The sequence below is a fragment of the Acanthaster planci genome, linkage group LG20 (genome assembly GCF_054643075.1).
Source record: "Acanthaster planci isolate LZ-2023a linkage group LG20, COTS_SCS, whole genome shotgun sequence".
Taxonomy (NCBI): Eukaryota; Metazoa; Echinodermata; class Asteroidea; order Valvatida; family Acanthasteridae; genus Acanthaster; species Acanthaster planci.
This window is the reverse complement of record NC_141796.1, coordinates 4318808-4340879: the sequence shown is the minus strand read 5'-3', so window position 1 is coordinate 4340879 and position 22072 is coordinate 4318808. Positions and strand designations below refer to the sequence as shown.

The 22072-nt window shown below is 38.8% G+C and overlaps 1 protein-coding gene across 9 annotated transcripts in view; it reads left to right on the top strand.

The window, feature by feature from the left end:
• Positions 1-22072, top strand: part of LOC110986852 (battenin-like) — a 97358-nt gene that overhangs the window by 48096 nt on the left and 27190 nt on the right. For 6 of the 9 annotated variants that reach the window (XR_015423569.1, XM_087130869.1, XM_087130868.1 and 3 more), the window contains 6 exons: positions 1654-1760; positions 2288-2336; positions 6816-6982; positions 7685-7887; positions 12682-12798; positions 15693-15803. Coding sequence is in view for 8 of the 9 variants with exons in the window: in XM_087130869.1 (XP_086986995.1) it covers positions 1654-1760; positions 2288-2336; positions 6816-6982; positions 7685-7887; positions 12682-12798; positions 15693-15803 (754 nt within the window). In the remaining variant the exon portion in view is untranslated. The remainder of the gene's footprint in view (positions 1-1653; positions 1761-2287; positions 2337-6815; positions 6983-7684; positions 7888-12681; positions 12799-15692; positions 15804-22072) is intronic. The other 3 variants (XM_022249110.2, XM_022249109.2, XM_022249111.2) reach the window with 1 other exon arrangement.

The following is a 22072-nucleotide window of genomic DNA, read 5'->3' as shown; positions in this document are numbered from 1 at the left end:
AATATCAATTGGTTTGAATTGGCCATTTTTAGTAGAGCAATGACATATAGGTGCTGGGAAAAGACATCTCACTTTTCTTGCAGCAATTGAGTGACATGGGATCTATCTTCCTGTGACAGAGAACTGAGGTCAACATCAGGGCTTTCATTTTGGATGCTTCACAACATGTTGCGGTGTCACCAGCAGGACTGCAAGCTGAAGAAACTGCTCTTCCCATAACTAATGCTGCCAGACAACTATTGTGATGTAGCACAACATCATGTCACTTTAAGAACATGCACAGGGACCTCCCCATTCCGGACTTAGGCGTGGACGACTGTAGTGAATATCAGTAGTTGAGGCGACTATCAACAAATAGTTGCGACTAGTCACGACCATTCGCATTGTTCATTTATCCAATAAAAGCCATGTCCGCGGTTGATATCAATAATTTTGGATGATATCGCACTGCATTCCACTTAGTTTGGAAGGTTGGACTTTTACACTATCGTGAACGAAATATGAGGCTGCTTTTAAGATAAGTGTTTCGTCAGAATCGCTTGTGGTATTCTTGATTGTTTCTCTGCTTACTACCACTTTTTGGAAGGAACCATTAATAATTCTGCAGTGCAGTCAACAACTCTGCAGAGGTGAAAAGTACACGCCATTTACAATTATTATGCATTCAACAACGTCTGACTGGTGCCCGACCCGCGACACAGAGCTACGATTGCAATGATGAAGGACAGAGACAGTTTATGGCTGGGCGGCGCATGCTGAATCAGAGGCGCCCTTCAGTTGTTGAGTCTGATGTTGGTAAACATGTCAAATAAATATTGATAGAAAAAGTAATTAGCAGCAGATTTGGTCTACGAACATGATTTTATATCCTCTGTGAACGTATTCAGTTTTAATGTCTTTTTTTTCAAGTTTACACTGCTCTCACAAGAGACAATACGCTCATGCAGCAAAGTGAATTTTCAAGAAATTTTATATACATGTGGTTTTGTGGTTTGTTGCCTGTGTACCCGACTTACGCACAGTGCAACCATGCTTACATTCTGAATGATACGTGCCATTGCAACTTCAGTTTTCAAACCAAAGTTTCAAAGTACACATCTTTCAAGGTTTGGTAGTGGGAAAAAAATTAAACTGCTTGAAACTTGATATTAAAAGGAATTGTTCCTTTTATAGGTGACTTGAATTGTATTTCTTGATAATTTTGCCTAACAATCAGTATTCCCTTGACAAAAACCAATCTATGACCCTACCTTTAATCTTGAAACAGTTAAACAGCATTCCTTCACATTGCAACTCTGAACCATGTTGCAAACTTAGGCAAACAAAATTCTACAGTTGCAAGGCCTTTCTTTTGTTGACATTCATTCTTGGTACCATTGTAGGAGGTACTCAGTGATTATTGGTGATACTGAATCCTTCTCAATGTCATCCGATTTGACACTGTATTACTGGATAACAAATTTAGAATGTCATTTCAAAACTGATTTCTATGATACATGCTATACATTGGCTGTGTTGAGTTCTACGACAACAGATGATTAGCTTCACAAGTTTGTGAAGACAAAGTATTTTAACATGCTGTCCCTTGGATGAATTATATTGGGGAAAAATCATACCAAATGTGAAGTTAATGCCAACCATTTGCTCCCTCAGTATTGCTTTGGGCTACCTATCAAGATTTGACAGTCAAAATGTGGCAGCTTGGGCTAGTGGCTATGGATTAGCAGGACTTCTAGGAGCTGTTCTGTATGTTTTATTCGGTGAGTGTTCACTTTTCTAGGATCTCACTAGTTCAGAGATTTTGTAGAAGCTTTGGAAGAGAGAGTGAATCTGGTTTGATTTGATTTTCCCTGTTTCTTTTAATTTCTGTTGTGGGTAAACACATGGTTATTTCTGGAAGCAGTGCCCTCACACTAGCTTGGGCTTCCCATGCTACAAGGGCAATTGCTTACAGTAATATCAAGCACATTGTGCATATTCAAATCTGTCCTACGTGTACAGCGACTTGTCACACTACTATGAGTTCAATTAAGATACTTAAAGACATTTTTAGTGGCAACTCTAACATTTACAAAAAAGGGAAGGGGGATTTACAGGCCGGAAGTGTCCCATTTGAAAAATGAACATTTACATGAAAGTAGGGAACATTTTAGTTAGTCACAATGAGCAGTTGAAAGCAATAGAAAAAGGGGTTAAAAGAAAAAGTATAGAAAAAAGGGGGGTCACATCAGTTGTTCCACCTGGATGCAGTACTGATATGGCATTGCCTATTTCATTTGGTTTCAAGGTTGCTTGATAAGTGAGGAGTACTCCCAAGACATGAGAAATTTGGATAAGTAAGTTGCAATCTACATGTATTTCTCTAAGCAGTATTGCATTTCTGCCATTAAAACTGGTTTTCATTGTTAGTTAAAAATATTTCATTTTCAAATGTATTTTGTGTGGGACTTGTTTAATCATGGTCTGAATCAGTTCACAAAAATACTTGTTGTCTTTGATTACCAACTTTCTTTTTGGTTGTGATAGCTTTCCGAGCAAGGTTTTTTTTTGTGGGCTGTTATCCCAGAGTATGCACTTAAACCTCAAAAGAGATCAATTCGTAGAGTTTGTAATTTTGATTTTTCTTTCCATTTCAATGATTATAAAAGAAATTTGATGCTAAAGATTCCACACATACTTAAGCCCTTGTTGTGACGGCATTTTTATGCATATACGTAAAGTAAATCTTTAAAACTTGGAAGTACAGTTGATTCCGCTTACAAAAGACACAGACTCGTTAAGACGTATGTCCAACTGCAACAAGCCTGCATCATCCGTCCATTGTAAATTGTGCATGTTTCTGTGGAGAAATATTTGCTTTGACCACTTGCTGCCGGGGAGCCTGGTTTCGGGCACATATTCTTCATATGTGTAGCAGGTCTTAAGATCAGACAAAGGGAACTGGGCCTTGTAACAAAAGACTGTACTCATAACAAAAGACCAGGCTGCTGGGAATGACCCAGTGCAATATAGTCCCATTTTACATCGTTTACGCATAGTACATGTACATCTACATGTACATGTATGGGTGCAAATGTACATGTCAGTACTGGTACGTGTACACACATGTAAACATTCACATGTATTTGGGATTTTTGAGTCCTTATAAAATCTAATTGTGTGTTATCCACAAATCTAACCTACAATCGCTGGTTTGAAAAGTCACTTGGGAATCTAATGTACAAAAACTGCTCTCCGGGGAATTGTTTTGATTGCGACAACAGCCAGCGTCAACACAGTTAATCGGCATTCCTTGGAAATTCAGATTGCACTATAAAAACGAGAGCCCTAGTTTTATTGATCTAAAACCTGAAAACCAGTGACGAAATTCTTGACCAAGTACTTACGATATTTAATATTGCACAAGTGCATATGAACAATACAGTACACTGGAATATGGAAACTCCATGTCATCTTGATAAATGGAACATGGTTTGCAAAGTTTCAGCCCAATGGGACATGGACTTCGCGAGATATATAGCTTTAGAAAGTGCCCGTTTAATGTCACGTGACTTGTCAAGCAATAACTTCATACTCACATCAGGGCAATCCAGGTCTCAAACCCTTCCCTCTCGAGCTATATACAAAAATTCAAGCCAATCGGACATGTAATTTGCAAGATATACTACTTTTAAGTGTGCCTTTTTAAGGTCATGTGACTTATCACGTGATGGCGTCATCATCATCAGGTCAATCTACATGTAGGTCTCAAACCCTTCCCTCTCAAGCTATTTACAAAATTTCAAGCCAATCGGACATGTAGTTCGCGAGATATACTGCTTTGAAGACTGCCCTTTAAGGTCACATGACTTGTCACATGATGATGTCTTAATTACATCAGGTCAATTTAGGTCTCAAACCCTTCCCTCTTGAGCTATATACAAAATTTCAAGCAAATCAGACATGCAATTCGCAAGATATAGTGCTTTGAGGTCATCAGTTCAATTTATGTCTAACACCTTTCCCCTTCCAGCTACACACAAATTTTCAACCAAATCGGATATATACTTCATGATATGTAGCACTTTAAGCTAGTGCCCCGTTAATGTCACGTGACTTGTCACATACTTTAGTGGCGTCATTGTGACTATTTGGCGTTGGACTATCCTGAAATACATGTAATTGTGGGAAGGTTTGCTAAGTACAAAGTACACCCATTTAATAACAAAATTTCTCACTCAGAATTATTATCCTTGTAGAAACTGACTCATAACACCATGGTGTCAGACGTACTCAGAGAAAGTTAATTTTTTTGAGTTTCCATTTTTGTATCACAAACTCTGTGAAATGCTAGGACCTGAAGAAGTAGTTTTCCTGTGTTAAGTTTTAGCAGACCCTTGTTAATAAACTTCAAGGCAAGACACATTTTTATCTTCTTGTGACTTTCAGATAAAGGATTTATTATATTGGTGTCAGACGTACATTTTTTGGTGTCGGACGTACACGTCCAAACTGACTTTTCAGAATAGAAGGTAATCAGTTCAAACCCAAGTTTGTCTCATTTTTCTACCTTCATGAAGGCTTTAGTAAACTTTCCAAACCAAAAGAAAATGCCAAGCCATACAAAAATCATCAAAAGCAACTAGAAAGGAATTGGATGATTGGGCATTCAGTGAAACAGTATGAAGGAAAATATTGTCTAGAAGTATTTATGCAAATTTTGCCCATTTAAACAAGTCATGTACTGCCAAACATTTAAACAAAAAAAAGTTTTCTACAGTTGACAATCCTTTAGATAAATAAATCAAATTAAAAGACAATTGCATACATGTACCTGTAAGATCTTTTGGTCTTAGAACATGAAATTAAACATTTTCGTATGACAAATGCTGCATGTGTACTAAGCTGCAATTTTAAAGATTTCCAATTCACACTTCACAGGTTATAGTACACATGTAAAATCCAAAAAGAACCTAAACGAGTAGATGTTTATATACCCTTTTAGATGATTACAAAATCAAAAGAATGGGCTTGCAATTAGGCTGAGAGATTACCCTTTTCACTGAAATTTAAGACTAATGGCATAATGAAAAACTACAGCCTTACATTGTATGTTTCATGATAGATACTGTACATGTACCGTTTATGCCATGGAAAGCATATACAAGTGGGACACCCCCTTTAATTCCTCAAGCAACACAAAGTGAAACCAATTGATTTTACATGTACCTTGAACAAAGGTATAAAACACACCTTTGTTTAGTCTTTGACAATACTTGTATCTTGATATGGATTGCATGTTCATGTATACAACACCTCGAACTTTACTTGCCTTCAGTAAAGCTCACACTGACATTGCTTACTTCTGAATACATGCAAAGTACATGTTTGTCCACACATGACACATGTGGAATGGCTATGGGCCCTAATTATAACCTTATTAGGATGTGTTTGTCCAAATAGTCAAATTTATGCAAATTAGTAAAAAACAAAAGTGAAGCCTATTTGGTACTTTTACAAAATGTTGGGGCCTCATTTGCATGTATGCAAATGAGGTGGTAGTGGTTTCTGTACAGTGCAAAAGCATTGCATTGCCAGCAATGCATGGTTTTGATAGTGTCGGACATACAGGGTGTCGGATGTACACATATTTGAAAAAATAATCGGGGGAGTTAAGCTGATGTCTAGAAAGAAGGAACTCATTGTGCTTTGTATTGTAAATTTGGCAGTCTTTTGCTAAAGGGTGCACTGAGGGGATAAAAACTATGTCATTTTGGTGTCGGATGTACATAAGAAAAGTGTTATAAAATAAGACGTTACATAGAATTTCAAAAGGAAATAGAAAATTCATTTCTGTCATTGTTTACTTATTGGGACAGGAATAGGAGATAAAGTTTCCCAGTGTAAGGGCCCCTTAGGACACTCACAGAGTAACAGGGTCGAGGTTAAAGAGTACCTCTGTCATGAATGAAGTAGAAATTGAATTTTTGTGAGAGGACTGGGATGGGAATCAGACAATTGCAGTGCCTAAAAGCCTGGGTTGGATCTGACAGGGGTTGAGCTACTGTAGGAGGAACCTTGTGTAGAGTACATGCAATAACCGCATGTGTCAGGAGAGACTGGAGTCTAGAAGCGTTTTGTGAACACAGAAAAGACAAGAGGATTTTTCTGTACCTGTTTCTTAACTTCCCAATAAAAATTTTAGAGTTGTGCTTAAAATTAAGGTCGGTCAGCAACCTGCAGAAGTAGAACTACATTTGGGAAGGGTCAATATGAATGGCTGCATGGCTGAAGTTGCAGAAAATTAACCCCTCATTTGCAACAGTTTTTGTCCCCAAATGCACATTTGAATCAGTTGTCCGAGAAGAGGTTATCTCTGTTGTGGCTTAATTCTCTCCAGTACTGACAATGCAGTTGCTACATATAAGTAAAAGTAATAAGACACATGTACATGAAAAAACAGAACTATATATTGTTTGGAAAGAAATTTATGATTTTCTTTAGTAGACAGTATTTATTATTCATGAGTCTGTTAATACTTCTGTTTACACAACCGGCCACAATTTGCCAGCTACTGGTATGAAAAACTACAGAACAGTAAATGGCGCCTTGAATACAAGCACCCCTTCATTCTTTCAAAAGAGCCATGTTGATTGGGAGTGTTCATTTTGCTAATAGCAACATGACCGTAATGGGTGATTTCATAGTTGTTTATGAACCAGCGAAGTGCAGTTCCAACCAAAGGAGCCTCTGTTACTAGGATAATTTGTGCCCTCTCTTGGTCCAGCATGGGGCACATAACTTATGTGAGTCTTATTGCCAATATTTACTTGTAGGTGGGCTTTCATCAGTGTTGTACCAGCTGTGGTTGTATATCTTGTAGCATCATTACATCTCATCAAGGAACATTGTGGTTTTCCACAGCAGAGAACATCTACACAAAGGCTTTTGAATCCAATTTCAACTGATAATGAAGCAACGCCACTGTTAGAAAACACCACAGGTAATTATTTCTGTACTTTATGTAAAGACACTTCAGCATGTGATAGGTGAAGTAACCCTAACCAGTGAAAGTAATACAAACAGGTTGTAGTAGTTCTGAAGTTTTATGTTTTTTCTTTTCCGATTTAGATTCTGTCTTTGTGGTATTAAAGTACATAACACATCCCTTCTGTTTATTGAATTCCAAATTAAATATTCCGACACTTCCCATTTACGATCTGGAAAAGGTTGGTTCATAATTTCTATTATACACATTTCTATTAACTGTCAACTACTCTATTCTATGGTTTTGCACATTTTCATTCTTACCATGATTTCTTTATATTCTTCCCTTAATTTCTTTTTCTATAAAGAGACACCTACACTGTACATGTATGTAGGAAATTCAAATGTTTGCCTTCAAAATGCACACATTGTGCAACATTGTGTGGACATCATCTTTTTGACGTGACTACAAAACATTGTTTTTAAACCAGGTGGGATTTTCAAAGAAGTGGATGGGTAAGATACCAATGAACTCTTTGTGAAAGTACTCATTGCCGGCACCATGCCAACATACGTGCATATGGGGAGGATCTAAAACTAAGGAATCAAATGAGCAATTATTAACTTATAAATGTTACTTATTTGATTCAGTAAAAAATTGGTTGAAAATTATTTCGCTGGTGCCTTTCTCTTTTCATTGATTTGGTTTTTATTTTAGATATTTTACGAGTTCAACATGAATCACATCCTGGTGAAACACCATCAGCATTGAATAATGACCTTAGCAGTAATGAGGAGACAAATTGTGACAGAAATGAGAGCATATGTATGCTTCCACATGCGCCTCCTACCAAGAAAATCAAGGCATTCCTCCTCCAAATCAAGAGATGCTTCAAACTTGTTGTGTGGTTAGCATTCAATGTAAGTTGAACAAAATAAAATAAATCAGTCTTTTGTTTAATTTTGTTTGCAGATGTAGAGCTTCAGTCATGCTTAGCCAAAGTTGCAAGTACATTCAGATGTGTCATGTCGGACAACCCGATCTTTTTAACAAAACTAAAAACATCTGCATGTACATGTATATGTCCTGCTTGTTGAGCCTACTCCTCTGCCGAAACAGTTCTTGTTTTCGTTAAAGTTTTTTTTTTTTTTTTTAGCTTTTTCGGCAAGAGCTGAAACAGCATTTATTTTCTTTAAAATTTTTTTTTTAGCTGTTTCGGCAACTGCTGGAACAGCTTTTGCTTTTCTGATTTTTAGCTGTTTCGCCAACAGCCAGAACAGCTCTTGCTTTTCTGATTTTTTTTTTAGCTGTTTCGGCAACTTTGCTGAAACAGGTATTGTTTTTCTGATTTTTTTTTTCTTTTTTTTTCTTTATCAACTCAATTCCTTCCACCAGTCGACTTTGGCAGTTTACTAAATCTGATTGACTTCAAACTTGGCAGACCATTGAACCATCATCCAAGGACGGTCCTAGAAGAAATTCACAGTGATAACTTAAGGAGTTTATTTATTATTGTTTTTTTAAGAATTACTTTTTCCCCATAGACTTTGTGCACAGATTGCACACAGTTTTCGGACTGTCCTAAATCAGGCTATGAGGGCGCTATTGCAGAATTACGGTTACACCTGCCTGGGCTTTCAATTTTCAACACTGTTAACAAGTAGACTTTAACTTCGGCGCAAGATTACTATAAGAACGAAGGAGAAATCGGGTACTTTACACTCTGTTATTTTATTTGAAATATGCCTAAGAGTCCGAATATGAAGTAATATTTCATAAAAATTGTTCAGTTTAAGCGCAAATCACGTGACATGAAATTAAAGAAGCAGTTTTCCTGCACACGTGTTTCTAGCCCATTGACTTTGTACACATTTTCGAGCCACAATTTTGGTAACTTTGCAGTGTTTGATCTTTCCCAAAGTGATAGCCAACAAAGACCCTGATGCAAGATTTATTGCAAAGGGATGACGTCATGATGACTTCATCACATTATTTTAAATTCATTTTTGAAAATTTAATTTTTCCCCATAGGTTTTGTACACGTTTTTCTACTTAACACAAGTGAACAAGTAGTTTTTAACTTCGGCGCAAGATTACTATAAGAACGAACGAGAAATTGGGTCCTTTACGCCGCGTTATTTTATTTGAAATATGCCTAAGAGTCCGATTATGAAGTAATATTTCATAAAAATTGTTCAGTTTAAGTGCAAATCACGTGACACGAACTTAAAGGAGCAGTGTTTCTCCAAATGAGGTTTTTTGCCCATTAACTTTGTACACGTTTTCAAGGCACAATTTTGAACCCTTTCGGATGTTTGATCGTTTTCAAAGTAACTGCCAACAAAGACCTTGATACAGAAATTATTCTAAATAAATGACATCATGATGACGTCATCAAGTGATTTACTCTTGTTTTTTCAATATTTATTTCAGCCCCTTGACTTTGTACACGTTTTCAAGCCAGCATTTGGGTTGGTTTGAGAGCTTTGATCAACTTCAAAGTTACAGCCAACAAAGACCCTTATACAAAGACACGTCCAAATTTATGACGTCTTGATGACATCATCATGTGATGTATTATTAATTTTTCAATATTAATTTCAGCCCCTTGACATTGTACTCGTTTTCGAGGCACTATTTTCGTACCTTAGTAATCGTTGATCATAAAACTTACAGCAAGCACTAACTATACAACGAAGATAATTCTAATATATTTACGGCATGATGACGTCATCATGAGATGTATTATGAAATTTGGAATACTTAAATATTCCTTTAAATGTATACAAACCCATATAAAATCAACCGTGCCCTCCACAACAGTCTGTTTGCAGCAAGTGCCAGGATAAAATGTGGTCTTGATTTCGTCATTTTTACTCTCTCATAGTTTCTTAATGCCAGGTTTTTTCATCACATTTGCTAATACTTATTTTGTTGGTAAAACAGTCCCGAAACAGCTCTGTTTGTACTTGTTTACAAACACTTCTCTCTAGTTTTCATTTACTTTTTTAAATTCTTTTTTAACTCAATTCCTTCCACCAGTCAACTTTGGCAGTTTACTAAATCTGATTGACTTCAAACTTGGCAGACCTTTGGACAATCATCCGAGGACGGTCCTGGAAGAAATTTACAGTGATAACTTGATTAGTTTATTTTTTAGTGATTTAATAATTAATTGATTAATAATTAATTTTTCCCGTGACTTTGTACACAGATTGCATGCAGTTTGCAGACTGTCCTATATCAGGCATTGAGGGTGCTATTGCAGAATTACGGTCACACCTGCCTGGGGTTTCAATTTTCAACAAACATTGAACCATAGATGGCATTGTTGCACGACATAGGGGTTTGTTCACATACATGTAATTGTCCAGCATAATGCGTGAGCAGTCCTCAACTTCGACCGAGAATTACTACCAGAACGAAAGAGAAATCAAACTAAATTTTCCCTTCTGTTTGATTGAAAATATACCCAAGAGTCCGAATATTAAATAATTTTTCATAAGTTTTTTTCCAGTTTAGGTAAAAATCACGTGACATGAAATTAAAGGAGTAGTTTTTCTGCACACGTGTTTCTAGCCCATTGACTTTGTGCACATTTTTAAGCCACTATTTGGCCAATTTTCAGAGGTTTGATCAACATTGAAGTTACAGACAACAATATTATCGATCTTAATGAGAGTAGTCCTGAACTTCGGCTGAGAATTGCTATGAGAACCAACAAAAATCTTTTTTTTTTCATCTTTGTTTGATTACATGCATACCCAAGAGTCTCAATATCAAATAATATTTCATAATTTTCTCTCAATTTAAATGCAAATCACGTGACATCATCTTAAAGGAGTAGTTTTCAGCCCATTGACTCCTCACACATTTTCAAGGCACTATTTTGAAACCCTTGAGATTGCTATGAAAGTGATAGCCAACAAAGACCTTGATAAAAAAATTATACTAAATAAATGACGTCATGATGACTTCATCTTGTGATTTAGTATTGATTTTTCAATATTTATTTCAGCCCATTGACTTTGTACACATTTTCAAGCCACCATTTGGGCAATTTTCAGAGGTTTGATCAACATCAAAGTTACACACAGCAAAGACCCTCATGAAAGAATTCTCCTAAATTTATGACATCATGATGACGTCATCACCAAACAGAAACTTCCGAAACGGCTCAGTGGTTGTTCACAACCACGTTCCTCTAGTTTTTATTATTTCCCCATAGGGTTTGTACATGTTTTCTTCCACCAGTCGACATTGGTAGTTTTATATATCTAATTGACTTCAAATTTGACACACCTTCAGCCAATCATTCAAGGATTGTCCTAGAAGAAAATTGTCATGATGACATCATCGATATATTTATTATTGATTTTTAAATAATTGATTTTTCCCTATAGACTTTGCACACAGATTTAACGATATTAGTCACTAAATGAAGTTCGATCTTTATGTCAGTTGCATCAAGGATTGACCCAAGATACCACATGATGTAGGTATTTTGATATCAATGATGATATCATTAGTATATTTATTATTGGTTTTTGAATAATTAATATTTGCCCATTGACTTTGCACATAGATTTTTAGGTTTATTTTTCCAACTTACCAATTTTATATACGCATGGAACTTACACTGAAGGAACATCGTGAAGCATACAGGGGTCTCAGAACTAGTTCACTGTTGTAACGGTATATCATGTGACATTTCACGTGACATTAAAGGTGTAATCTTTAAAGTACTGTAACTTCTAAAGTACATGTCCGATTGTGTTGAAACTTTGTATAGAACTTTAAAGTGAAGTATTCTAGAGGAATAGTGACCTCATGTTATGATGATAATATCACGTGACAAGTCACATGTCTTTAAAGGTGCACTCTCTAATGGCCTGTATCGCTTGAAATGCATTGCAATTGCAATGCATTGATATCATGTGACACTATAGTTACCATCTTTAAAGTTCTTTATCTCCTGAAGTACACATCCAATCGTGTTGTAACTTTGCATGTAACTGGAAAACGAAGTATTTTACAGCAGTATTGATCTCATGTGATGACGACATCATGTGACAGGTCACGTGCCATTACAAGTTATCCATTGCATACACGTCTGATCAGAATGGAATGTGCAACCTTTTAAAGATATTGTTCTTTTTCATTATAGATGCATCAAGGATGGACCCAAATAGTGATATGATACAGTTAAAATGATGTCATGATGACATCGATGAATTTCTTAATGATTTTGGGTTTTTCTTTCAAATTGACTTTCTACACAGATATAAAGCCAATATAGCCAATATTTTGGCAACTCAGCTGTATTCCCTGAAACTGTAAAATTATCATATAAAATCTATTAACTAATCTTTTATAATATGATTTGACTGAAACAGCAAACTCCGAAACAGCCTCTAGGTTTTTCTCTTTTTGGGGGTGTGTGTTTTGGGGGGAGATTTTGGTTTGGGGATCTGGTTTTGGTTTTGAGTTTTGTTTTGTTTTTTTGGGGGGGTGGTGGTTTTTCTCTTGGAGGTTGTTTTAAATTTATCGTGTCATAATAGTGGAAACAGCTTTTCTAAAGAAATTTGTTGGGTTGGCTGAGGGAGGCAGGGGCAGGCTGGGTTGGGTAGGTTGTTTGTAGTTATCACATGAATTGAAAACACTCAAAATTATTTCTCAGAATTTTTCTTATTCTTTACTTCTTTGTTTCATAGTTGGCAATTGTACAGTTTTGCAGTTACAACATAAGAGTGTCTGCTGCCAAGGCGGTAAAGAAACAAAATGGGACAAAATGTCCAGAACTGTATGCATCGTTACAACTGTGCTTTCAGGTATGTTTTGACATAAATTTATGATACTGCATGTATTTCCTGTTTCCTCGTTTAGTGATGTTAATTCTTTGGCATTTCACAGCATTTTACAATAGTTTGCAACAGTAGACTCTTGTGTCAGCCATTAACTGTTTCCCATGATACAAACAGCGGCACTGATTTTAAAAGAGGCAAAATATATAAGACCTGTTTAATGAAAATAAGCTGTATATATCTGTTTCATTTCCATAGGGTAGCCTTGTCAGTAAAAAAAAAAGTGCTATTTTCAGGGGCCCTGACTAGCCTTTGATCAGGGTGTCCGTGGCAAAATGGATAGTCAAGACCACACGATGAACTGCATACAAGCCCCAAATTAACAATGAAGTAGCCGAGGACTGTGCGCGCCATTGCAAGCGGCTCGCACAGGGCTTGGAGCTTTGTTTCCAGTGGTTTATCTGAATTATTCAATTGCTAATGTTAATGAATTATTCCTATTTGTCTGAACCAATAGTGTTTTGGGGCTTAAGTTGTCCAAGCGTGTCTGGGCTACTTACGTTCATGAAGTCTTTGCACAACGGTGCGGCCTGGTATTTAAAACTTTAGCTATATCCAGTTGAAAGATTGACCAATACATCTCGACCCTCCAAAACAGCCTTCGAGGCCAACATTTGCTGTGGTTTCAATTTGTCGACGGAATCCCTAGCTTCGGTGCTGCATGTTTGAGGCAATTCTGGAAGAGATCGTTATCCAGAGCTTACACCACTGCCGGAAAGGACACTGTATTGAATATTTGTACCATTGTAATAATGAATAATTTATTACATACACGACAGAGGCGATCGTTTTGATTGGTGGAGACTAATATGCATACGCATATATTGTATCTGCTACCGAAACGGTAGCAAATGTAAAGAAAAACATAAGCTACATGGGGCAGAACTCCAAAGGCATGCAGGGCATGTGTGCGGTCGTCATGTAGTCTTTCTTCGTGCATTGTTTGTTTTTAAACTAGTCTCCTCCAGTTCCTCGCTCTTGAGCGACTATCCATTTCGACTAAACTTTGAAATTTAATACAACATTATTTAAAACAATTTAGTAAAGGGGAAAGATGAAACAAACTGAATGAGTCGAACAACACAGCAATTCTGTATGAAACATTCCTAAAATAACAAATGTTAATGGAATTAACAGCTGATAATTAGAATAATGAAATAAATATAAAACATACAACTAAAAGAACCAGAAAAGAGTGACAATAAATGCTCAAGAACAAAACTTCAAATGAGGATGTTAAAATTGAGTTTGTTTCAAAACTTTGCTTTCATTTTCCCAAACACCCCCATCCATTTTATGGTATATTCCTTTTGAAAGTTGTCCGATAGAGTCCCTTTCAATGAACGTGATTTGCACGTGGCACGTGCACACAAACTCCTGACTAATCAAACCCGATTAAACTGTCTCAAATCCATGTGCCAGCATGTGATTTTAAGTGGGTGTTATCAAATGTTAACACACGGTTACGTGACGTGTTGCAACCAATAGGAATAGAAAAACTGTCTCAGTTATTTATGATTAAAAATTAAATCAAACAAGGTAAGATAAATGTATTCTACAAGTTAAAATTTTGTGACAATGATAACATTTAAAGATAAAAGACAATGTAAAGGTTAAATAAAATTTAACTGTAAGAGATTTGAATTCAGAGAGGGACTGTGCATATTGGTAGTCAATTTGAGGTAGTCAATTTGTTCCACCCCAAGCTCCCCAGATATTGGAATGTGCATTTGCCTGCATTAGATTTAGGTTGAGAAGTCATGGCATAATGAGCTATTTGACAGTGATTGCATGCCAAATGAATGGGTTGAAGGTTCGAAGCCAGAGTTAAGAGAGAGTTAAGAGACCCAATTTTAAATATTTTATTATTTTTAAGACAACTTGTAAAATCTTTGAGAGAAGAGTTTTATTCAGCTTTCAGGAAATGTCCAACTAAAGACAAAAAAGTGTATGGTACAAACTAATTCATCGGTCAAAGGGGCTGTCCATCATGTGCCATTTGTGCATTATGTTCCTTTGAGACAACAGACATGCTCTGATCTAAAGAAGGGTGTCTAACACCCAATGATGAAGCTTCAGCTCAATGAATGCTGTATATTCCAAAGAAAACAAAATATTCTATGATCTCACATTTAATCAGATACTGCTGAGTCATGTTATGGATTACACCAGAATTCAGCATCTGGGATATGTTCTTATCCAGTCAAGTTATTCAGTCTACATGATGTTGTGCAATGAGCTGATAAATTATAGTTATCACACACGTGTTAATGCTTGTGCATGTGTTGCCAAATTAAAAATCTTTGACAGGCAATAGTGGGCTCTAGTCTTTATAGAGAGTGCCCAACCCAGTCCTCAAGAGAAGGAACGTAAGGGATCGGCCCTCCCCTCTCTAGCGACACAAAGTAATTCGAATGTAAATGACTCTAATCTCCGGACACACTGAGCCCTGCTCAAGATTATTCAACGTGACAAAAGAGTTCTGCTTAATAAGAAAAGAATAAGCCAAATTCTCAGTATGCAGTGAGCCACGAGCAAACACAAAAAAAGGAATTCTAATTGAACATCAAGAAGGATTTTCATTACACTATGCTGTTCAGCAGTAGTTAGTCAGATTTTTTTTTAGTACAAATGACAATATCTTTAAGCAGTCGAAAAACAAATCCAGCATATCAATATGAGCAATGGGAACTCAATAGCCAGAAGGCTTTTAAAAGATTTAGATTTAGATAAAGAATTGTCTAATTTTCATGTCAGATTAGAGTAAGAATTCAAATTACATTGTTAAAGTACAATTTCTTTTTTAGTTTTGTTTGGTCAAATAATCTGATATGTTATTGTGAGTTGTTTGTTTATCCTAGGCAGGTGTCTTTGCTTCACAGTCTTCACTTCCTATACATAAGATCAAACGAGTGGGTCTTCTGACGGCTGTAATGACCATTAATATGCTACTGTGGGTCATTAATGACTGGGTAAGTTACAAGTTAGACAAAATTGGTGTAGTTTATTAGAGGGGTAATGTCTTATTGGTGCATCGATACTTTGACACCAAAGTGCCACTATAGATTCAGCATTGTGTTACAAACTGAGGTACAATGTGATACCTAGACATTCCGGCTTAATTAGAAAGATACTAATACTCAAAATTAATCACTATAGTGTCTATCAAAAGTATATTTCACAGTGATTTGGGGCATAATGTTTATTGTGTCCACTGCTTCCATCCTATCCCAAACAGTCGCTATAATATGCAAGTTTCCTTTGCGACTTATTTTATTTGCTAAAAACTGATCAACTGTAGTGTGCCCTCTCTTCCCATAGTGCATTGCAGTGCTGTCACTGTGTTCGTCCTTTTTCTAAGCACCTTTGCTAACAAACATGTCATTTTGGGCATCTTTGAGTTTCCATTCTCACTTCACGTTCCTGTGTTATTAGGATCCCTTGTAACATATAAACAATAATCTTAAGTTTCTAAATGTTAACTTAGTTTTTCTAAATGTGTTATTTGTTGTTTTGTGTAGTACTTTGTTCTCTCTCATTGTGTGTGCACTAAGGTTTCCTGTCATTGATTCTACATAGCTCGTATCACCTAGCAATGTATAGGGTCAACTCGGCGACGCAGGACAGTTGCACTCTTTAACACATTCAGCAGTCCCAAACTCTCCCCACAGACCGACAAAAGTCGGTCAGAGTAGGAAAGGAATGTTAAGGTCCAAGCCAATACTTGTGATCACCGCATGGTTCACTCCACCAGCACAAGTTGTGGTTAGAAAAGGAGTTAGCCAACGACCACACAAAGGGGACTGAACTATAGTGCGTGCAATCCGAATGCTCCCCTAGTGTACATGTACATGTAGCTACCAGGGTAACAAAATTTATTGTGGCAGTCTGTATTCTACCAACACCTACCAAAGAATACAACACTCTACCGGCATGGCTCACAAAAGCTCATGCAGGGATGGCCCCACAAGCCAGCCACACAGACCGCCTCATGCCATGAGCCACGGCCTTCAGACACTCTTTCATTGGGGCATCCAGACGAAAATCAAACGCTATACCCTCCCAGGTCACTCCCCCATTGTCATCTGGTGCAGCCACGGTCAATACAATACAAGGCCAAACAGGCATAATGCAGACCGCAACATGGGCAGCAGAACCCACCGGTCTTCTTAATCGTCCAGGCTTCACACTCTGTACATCACTTCCTTCATCCGGCTATCATTTGATGCTTACAGAGGAGAACAACTCTAAGGCAACTACCCCTGGGGTTAATCAGAGAACTCCTTGAGCTGAACATGAGCCACATCCCGACTACTACTCCGACTCGGCCCACCCCTCGTCTGACAATTTTACAGCTGGTTCACCATACGTAAGAAACGCTAGCATTCTTCGTCTTCTTCCACCAGGACCAAGCATAAGAAGACCCAACCCCCCAACCCGACAGGACAATTCTTCTGCAGATATTGTGACAACTGTCCGGTCTCTCTCAGAAATTATCTCCTCGATAGCCAGCCGCCTCAAACTGAATCACATACCTTGGGCAACTGCCCTGGATTCTGACCCACTACCTGCGGACCCTTACATCTGCAGGCCGACTTCATCCCTCCCTCCTGGACGCATACCAGACACAAGTATAGCCAGTACCCCATCCTGAACCCCAGGTGTTATGCCGGCTGTGATGCTACCCACTCCCCAGACCAACTGCAAGCCGAGCAGAGTGTACCCTCCAAAGACAAAGATATCCCCTCCACTGCCAGCCTTACACCCTCAGAGACATGTCTCCCTCTTCTTCAGAAAGACATGATCCAGATACTGGGCCTTCCCTCCATTTCTACTGCAACTGAGGCCTCATTGCACACCTCCTTCAAGTGCCACCCTGCTAGACTGGAGGCCTTGATGTCTCTATTCCTGGAAATGGACCACTCAGGTATCAAGATGTTTAAAAGTTGGCAACCATATGCCTGGTATGGAAGGTGTTACAAAGTCACCTTCAAAAGTGAGACTCAACATAAACAGATAAGAAGGAAAAGAACACTCCAAGAATTTAGGAGCCTGAAACCTTGGCATAACGGAAGAGCTGAGTGCCACGTCCACGCCCTGGGTCAGAATCCGACGAAGACTGAAATTCCTGAGCTTTTAAGTCCGACTGGACATTCCTGTGGCCAGTCCACTATTGAGGAATGTGGAGTGATTCTTGGTGCGATTAACTGGTCAAGCAACTGGCCTTAACTTAATAATTTACATAATCTTTACGGACTATAACTATTACAAACTCATAACAAAGGGATATGTAATAATGAAGGAGACATATTGAAAGAGTGTAACATAAGGGTTCACTTTAATTGAAAATCACTAATCTCAACAGAAAATGTTACCATATCAAATCTAACAAGTTGAGTGTTAACATATTGAACGTCTAAAACATTCTGATTTATTTTTGAGAGTGTTTCTCACTGTGTTTGACGTTGTAATTTAATGTCACAAAACAAAGTGCTTTTTTTTGTGTCTATCAAGTCAAGTTTTTGAATGTCCAGACTGTACATTCTTAAAAACTGTACATTTATCTTGAAAATGTACAGTTCTTAAGAATAATCGACACAATACTGAATAGGGTAACGTCACAAGAGTGGTTTAAATTCATGGAAATGATGGATGCCGAGGCAAAGCGAATCCACACCAACTACTAGCTTGGCCTTCTTGAGCCACCCCCTCCACCCACCACTGCGTCAGTACCAAGCAGACGACCTCCAAGCCCAACCCACTAGTCCGGATTCACGTCATGGGAACTCCAGCTCATTTTGGCCCTTTTGTCCACCCATTCAGCAGACGGGTCGTGGATGTCCCTCCTTTTCTCAACCTGCAAAGGCATCACAGAAGAACCACAAGGGAAGAGTGAACGGCCTGCACTATCCCTGATCATTCGGGGGTTGGGGGTGGCGCCAAAGACGACACAAATTTTCCAGCAACCCCCAATCCCAAACCTGTCGGAGGCCACCTGCAATCTTTCACAGGTTTCTGGAGATACCTCACATTGAACAGTAGGGTGCTTGTGACCATCTCCCAGGGATATTCTCTTGAATTCACGAGCCCCTGTCCGTCCTGCTCCTGCACTCAACTCCAATCTGTCCTGAGAGAAAAAACAAGAGGTAATGGCATTTGAGGTAGATGCTGTCCCTCAGAAGCAAGCCATCTGCCCTGTCCCCATGTCACTCTGGAAAGAGCGCTTCATCTCCACGTTATTCCTCACCCAAAGAAGGAACCCAACAGATGGATACCCATAATCAACCCGAAACCACTGAAAAAGCAACAGGCCCTGATGGTATCAGTATTAATATGATAAAAATAGCCTCGCATTTTATTACCAAGTCGTTAACCCATATATTCAACCTCTCAAAAAAACACTAGCAATACCCTAAGGTGTGGAAACATGCTTCAATTACTCCTTTTTATAAAGGAGGTGAGTACTGCAATTCATGTAATTACGGACCAATTTCAGTCTTGCTGATTATCTCTAAAATCATGGAAAGATGGATACACTCAAATGTGTACTCATACTTTGATGAAAATAACTTGATTCCTGAATAACAGTCTGGGTTTTTGCCTATGCACTCTATCGAAAGGACATTAAATGTTCTGATAAATGAATGTCTCCAAGCTATTGATCACAGTATAATGACCGGAACCGTTTTTCTAAATCTGAGCAAGGCATTTGACTGCATTGATCATATATTACATTTTGGAGAAATTGAAAAGGTTGAATATGACAACTTCAATAGTTAACTGGTTTACACCCTATCTTAGTGGCTGCAGTGAGTCAGTCAACATTGATAAACATATGTCTAAACCCATGCCTGCAAGTGTTAGTGTACCACAAGGATCACATCTTGTTTAAGGTCCACTCGGGAAATTGTAAGTTATATATATGCCGATGACTCTACACTAGTTTGCATTTCCAAAAACATTGCTGAAATTGAAAATAATTTGAACATGTCATGAGCTATAATTCATCAGTGCTCCATCCAAAATAAAATTGAAGTCAATGCCAGTAAAACCAAGTGCATACTCATAAGACTCAAAGAAAAAGGTTGGTACTCACAAGATGAATATACACATCAATAATACTCCAGTGTGTAAAGTAAAATAGTTTAAATGCCTGGGTGTTATTATTAATGAAACTTTTAAGTTGGAATCAGCATATTGAATATAAAAAAGACCATTTCTTCAAGACTAGCTGTGTTAAAGAGAATTCAAGACTGTGACACAAAACTACATGCACACACCCTATATTTATGTTTAGTCATGCCTAGTCTTGATTACTATTGCACAGTGTGAGGTGACCGATACAAATGTCACAACGCTGTCTTCAATAAATGCCTCAACATGCAACGAGAATAATACTAATACGTGACTTTCAAACTCCCTCAGCTGACATGTTTCGAAAACTTGGCTGGCTTCCCTATCCAGTGAGAGTTAATCATAAGAAAGCTGTTCTTGGTTTTTTAAAAGTATCAATTCGCTGACCTCACAGCATTTAACAAGTCTATTTACGCCACACACTCAAGGTTGTGAAAGTTATCAGTCTCCTGCGTTCAAATACCCCTGCCCATCCAACATATGCAAATTTCCTACACCTGTATGTGCCTATTACAATTCACTGAAAAGACTTGATTATATGATTGATTCTACCCCTTGACCCTCCACAATGCAATGCGATCCAGCCGTCATGTTCGTCCTTTTCTCGGCACCTATCATTTTTACGGACGTGTCTTTCATGGCCTTTTTGGAGTCTCGAGTTTGTACCTTTCGTGTTTGTGAATGGGCTTGATTTCTGTTTATGAATAAAGAATGATTTTTTATCTTCTGGTAAGAGTGCTTATTCTCACATTTTGTATCTCGTATATTTTTTGTTCTTTTATGCCACTTTTTTTGTGCAATATCTACAGGTTTAGGTGTGACGTACCGTAATGTGTTGTATATGGCCATTGAACAGGGCTGGGCAGCCCTTGGTTCCCTATGTAGTGCAAGCGTTCAAATAATAACAGCCCTGTATGAGTCTGACCTTGGAGCAGCACTTTTGCATTATCCGATCATCTGATTCGACGAGGAGACACCCAGTGGAGTGAATAGGCCAGGATTGAGCATGCTTTGCCGCAGCAGTACCCCGAACCTTTATCTACATGATCGGGTTGAGCGTGCTGTGCCGCAACACTACCATTGGTCACAGTGACCAGAGAATGATCAGCGGTTCCTTCTCTATGCTGCGGGTACCGGGCATTGCTGCCTACCGCATCCTTGGGTGACCCTACCAACCGATGGCCCAGCGGGGCTCGCGGGGCAATGGTCCACCGTCTGCCCCAGGTTCCTCACTGGCTTCTGCCCGCCAGGCGGTGTCCGCTCAGAATCCGGGCCTGCAATTCAGCAGGACACACCCATGATAATGTTGCCCCCTTTGGACTGCAACACCGCTGGAGCTTTCGTCCACCACACCCCATCCGCAATTTCTGTCTCCCGGTGGACTCTGGTCATGAGGCCACCGATCCTGACCTGGGATGCTCCTCAGAGGATACTAGCGACTATTCGGGTGACCCCCGCTCAGCTGTTCCTGCAACCTTCCCGGCCATCAGCTCCCCCTCACTAGTAAAGTCAAAGAAGCACAAGGCCAGGTCATCTTCTTTAGCTTCTTCCTGCAACGCTGAGAAGAAAATCCGCTCTGATCCAGATTCATCCTCTTGGAGGCATACACTTCTCTCTCCCGCAAGATGCAGGTAGACTGTAAGCCCTAGCCTGCAGTGATGGCACCCAACCCGTACCCCCTCCCGGCTGTCCCTTCTCCCTAGCAAGGTCAAAGTGGTTTCTGTTGTCCAGCCAGAACCACCTCCCCAATGGGACCTGGCTCCGTATCATGTCCTGGATCGTGGTGACTCTATCCACTCTGACCACGGTTCGGCTCTCCCCTTTGTAGATCTCTCTCTTCCGAGGATGACGACGTTGATTCTATTTCTGGCCTGACCCAACTCGAGGGGTGCCTCCACCTTCTTGAGCGTGACATATTCCACGAGTAGTAGAGACTGGTATTTACTGGATCAGCCCCTCTTTCCCACTTTCCAAATCAGCGTGGGACCTAAAGCACTTCCCAGATCAGCCCGGGACTTCCCCCACACCCGGTGACCCAACTTCCCAAATTAGCACTCGTGGAGCCCTGAACACACAAAAGCGGGACTTCCCCCAAAACTTGTGACCC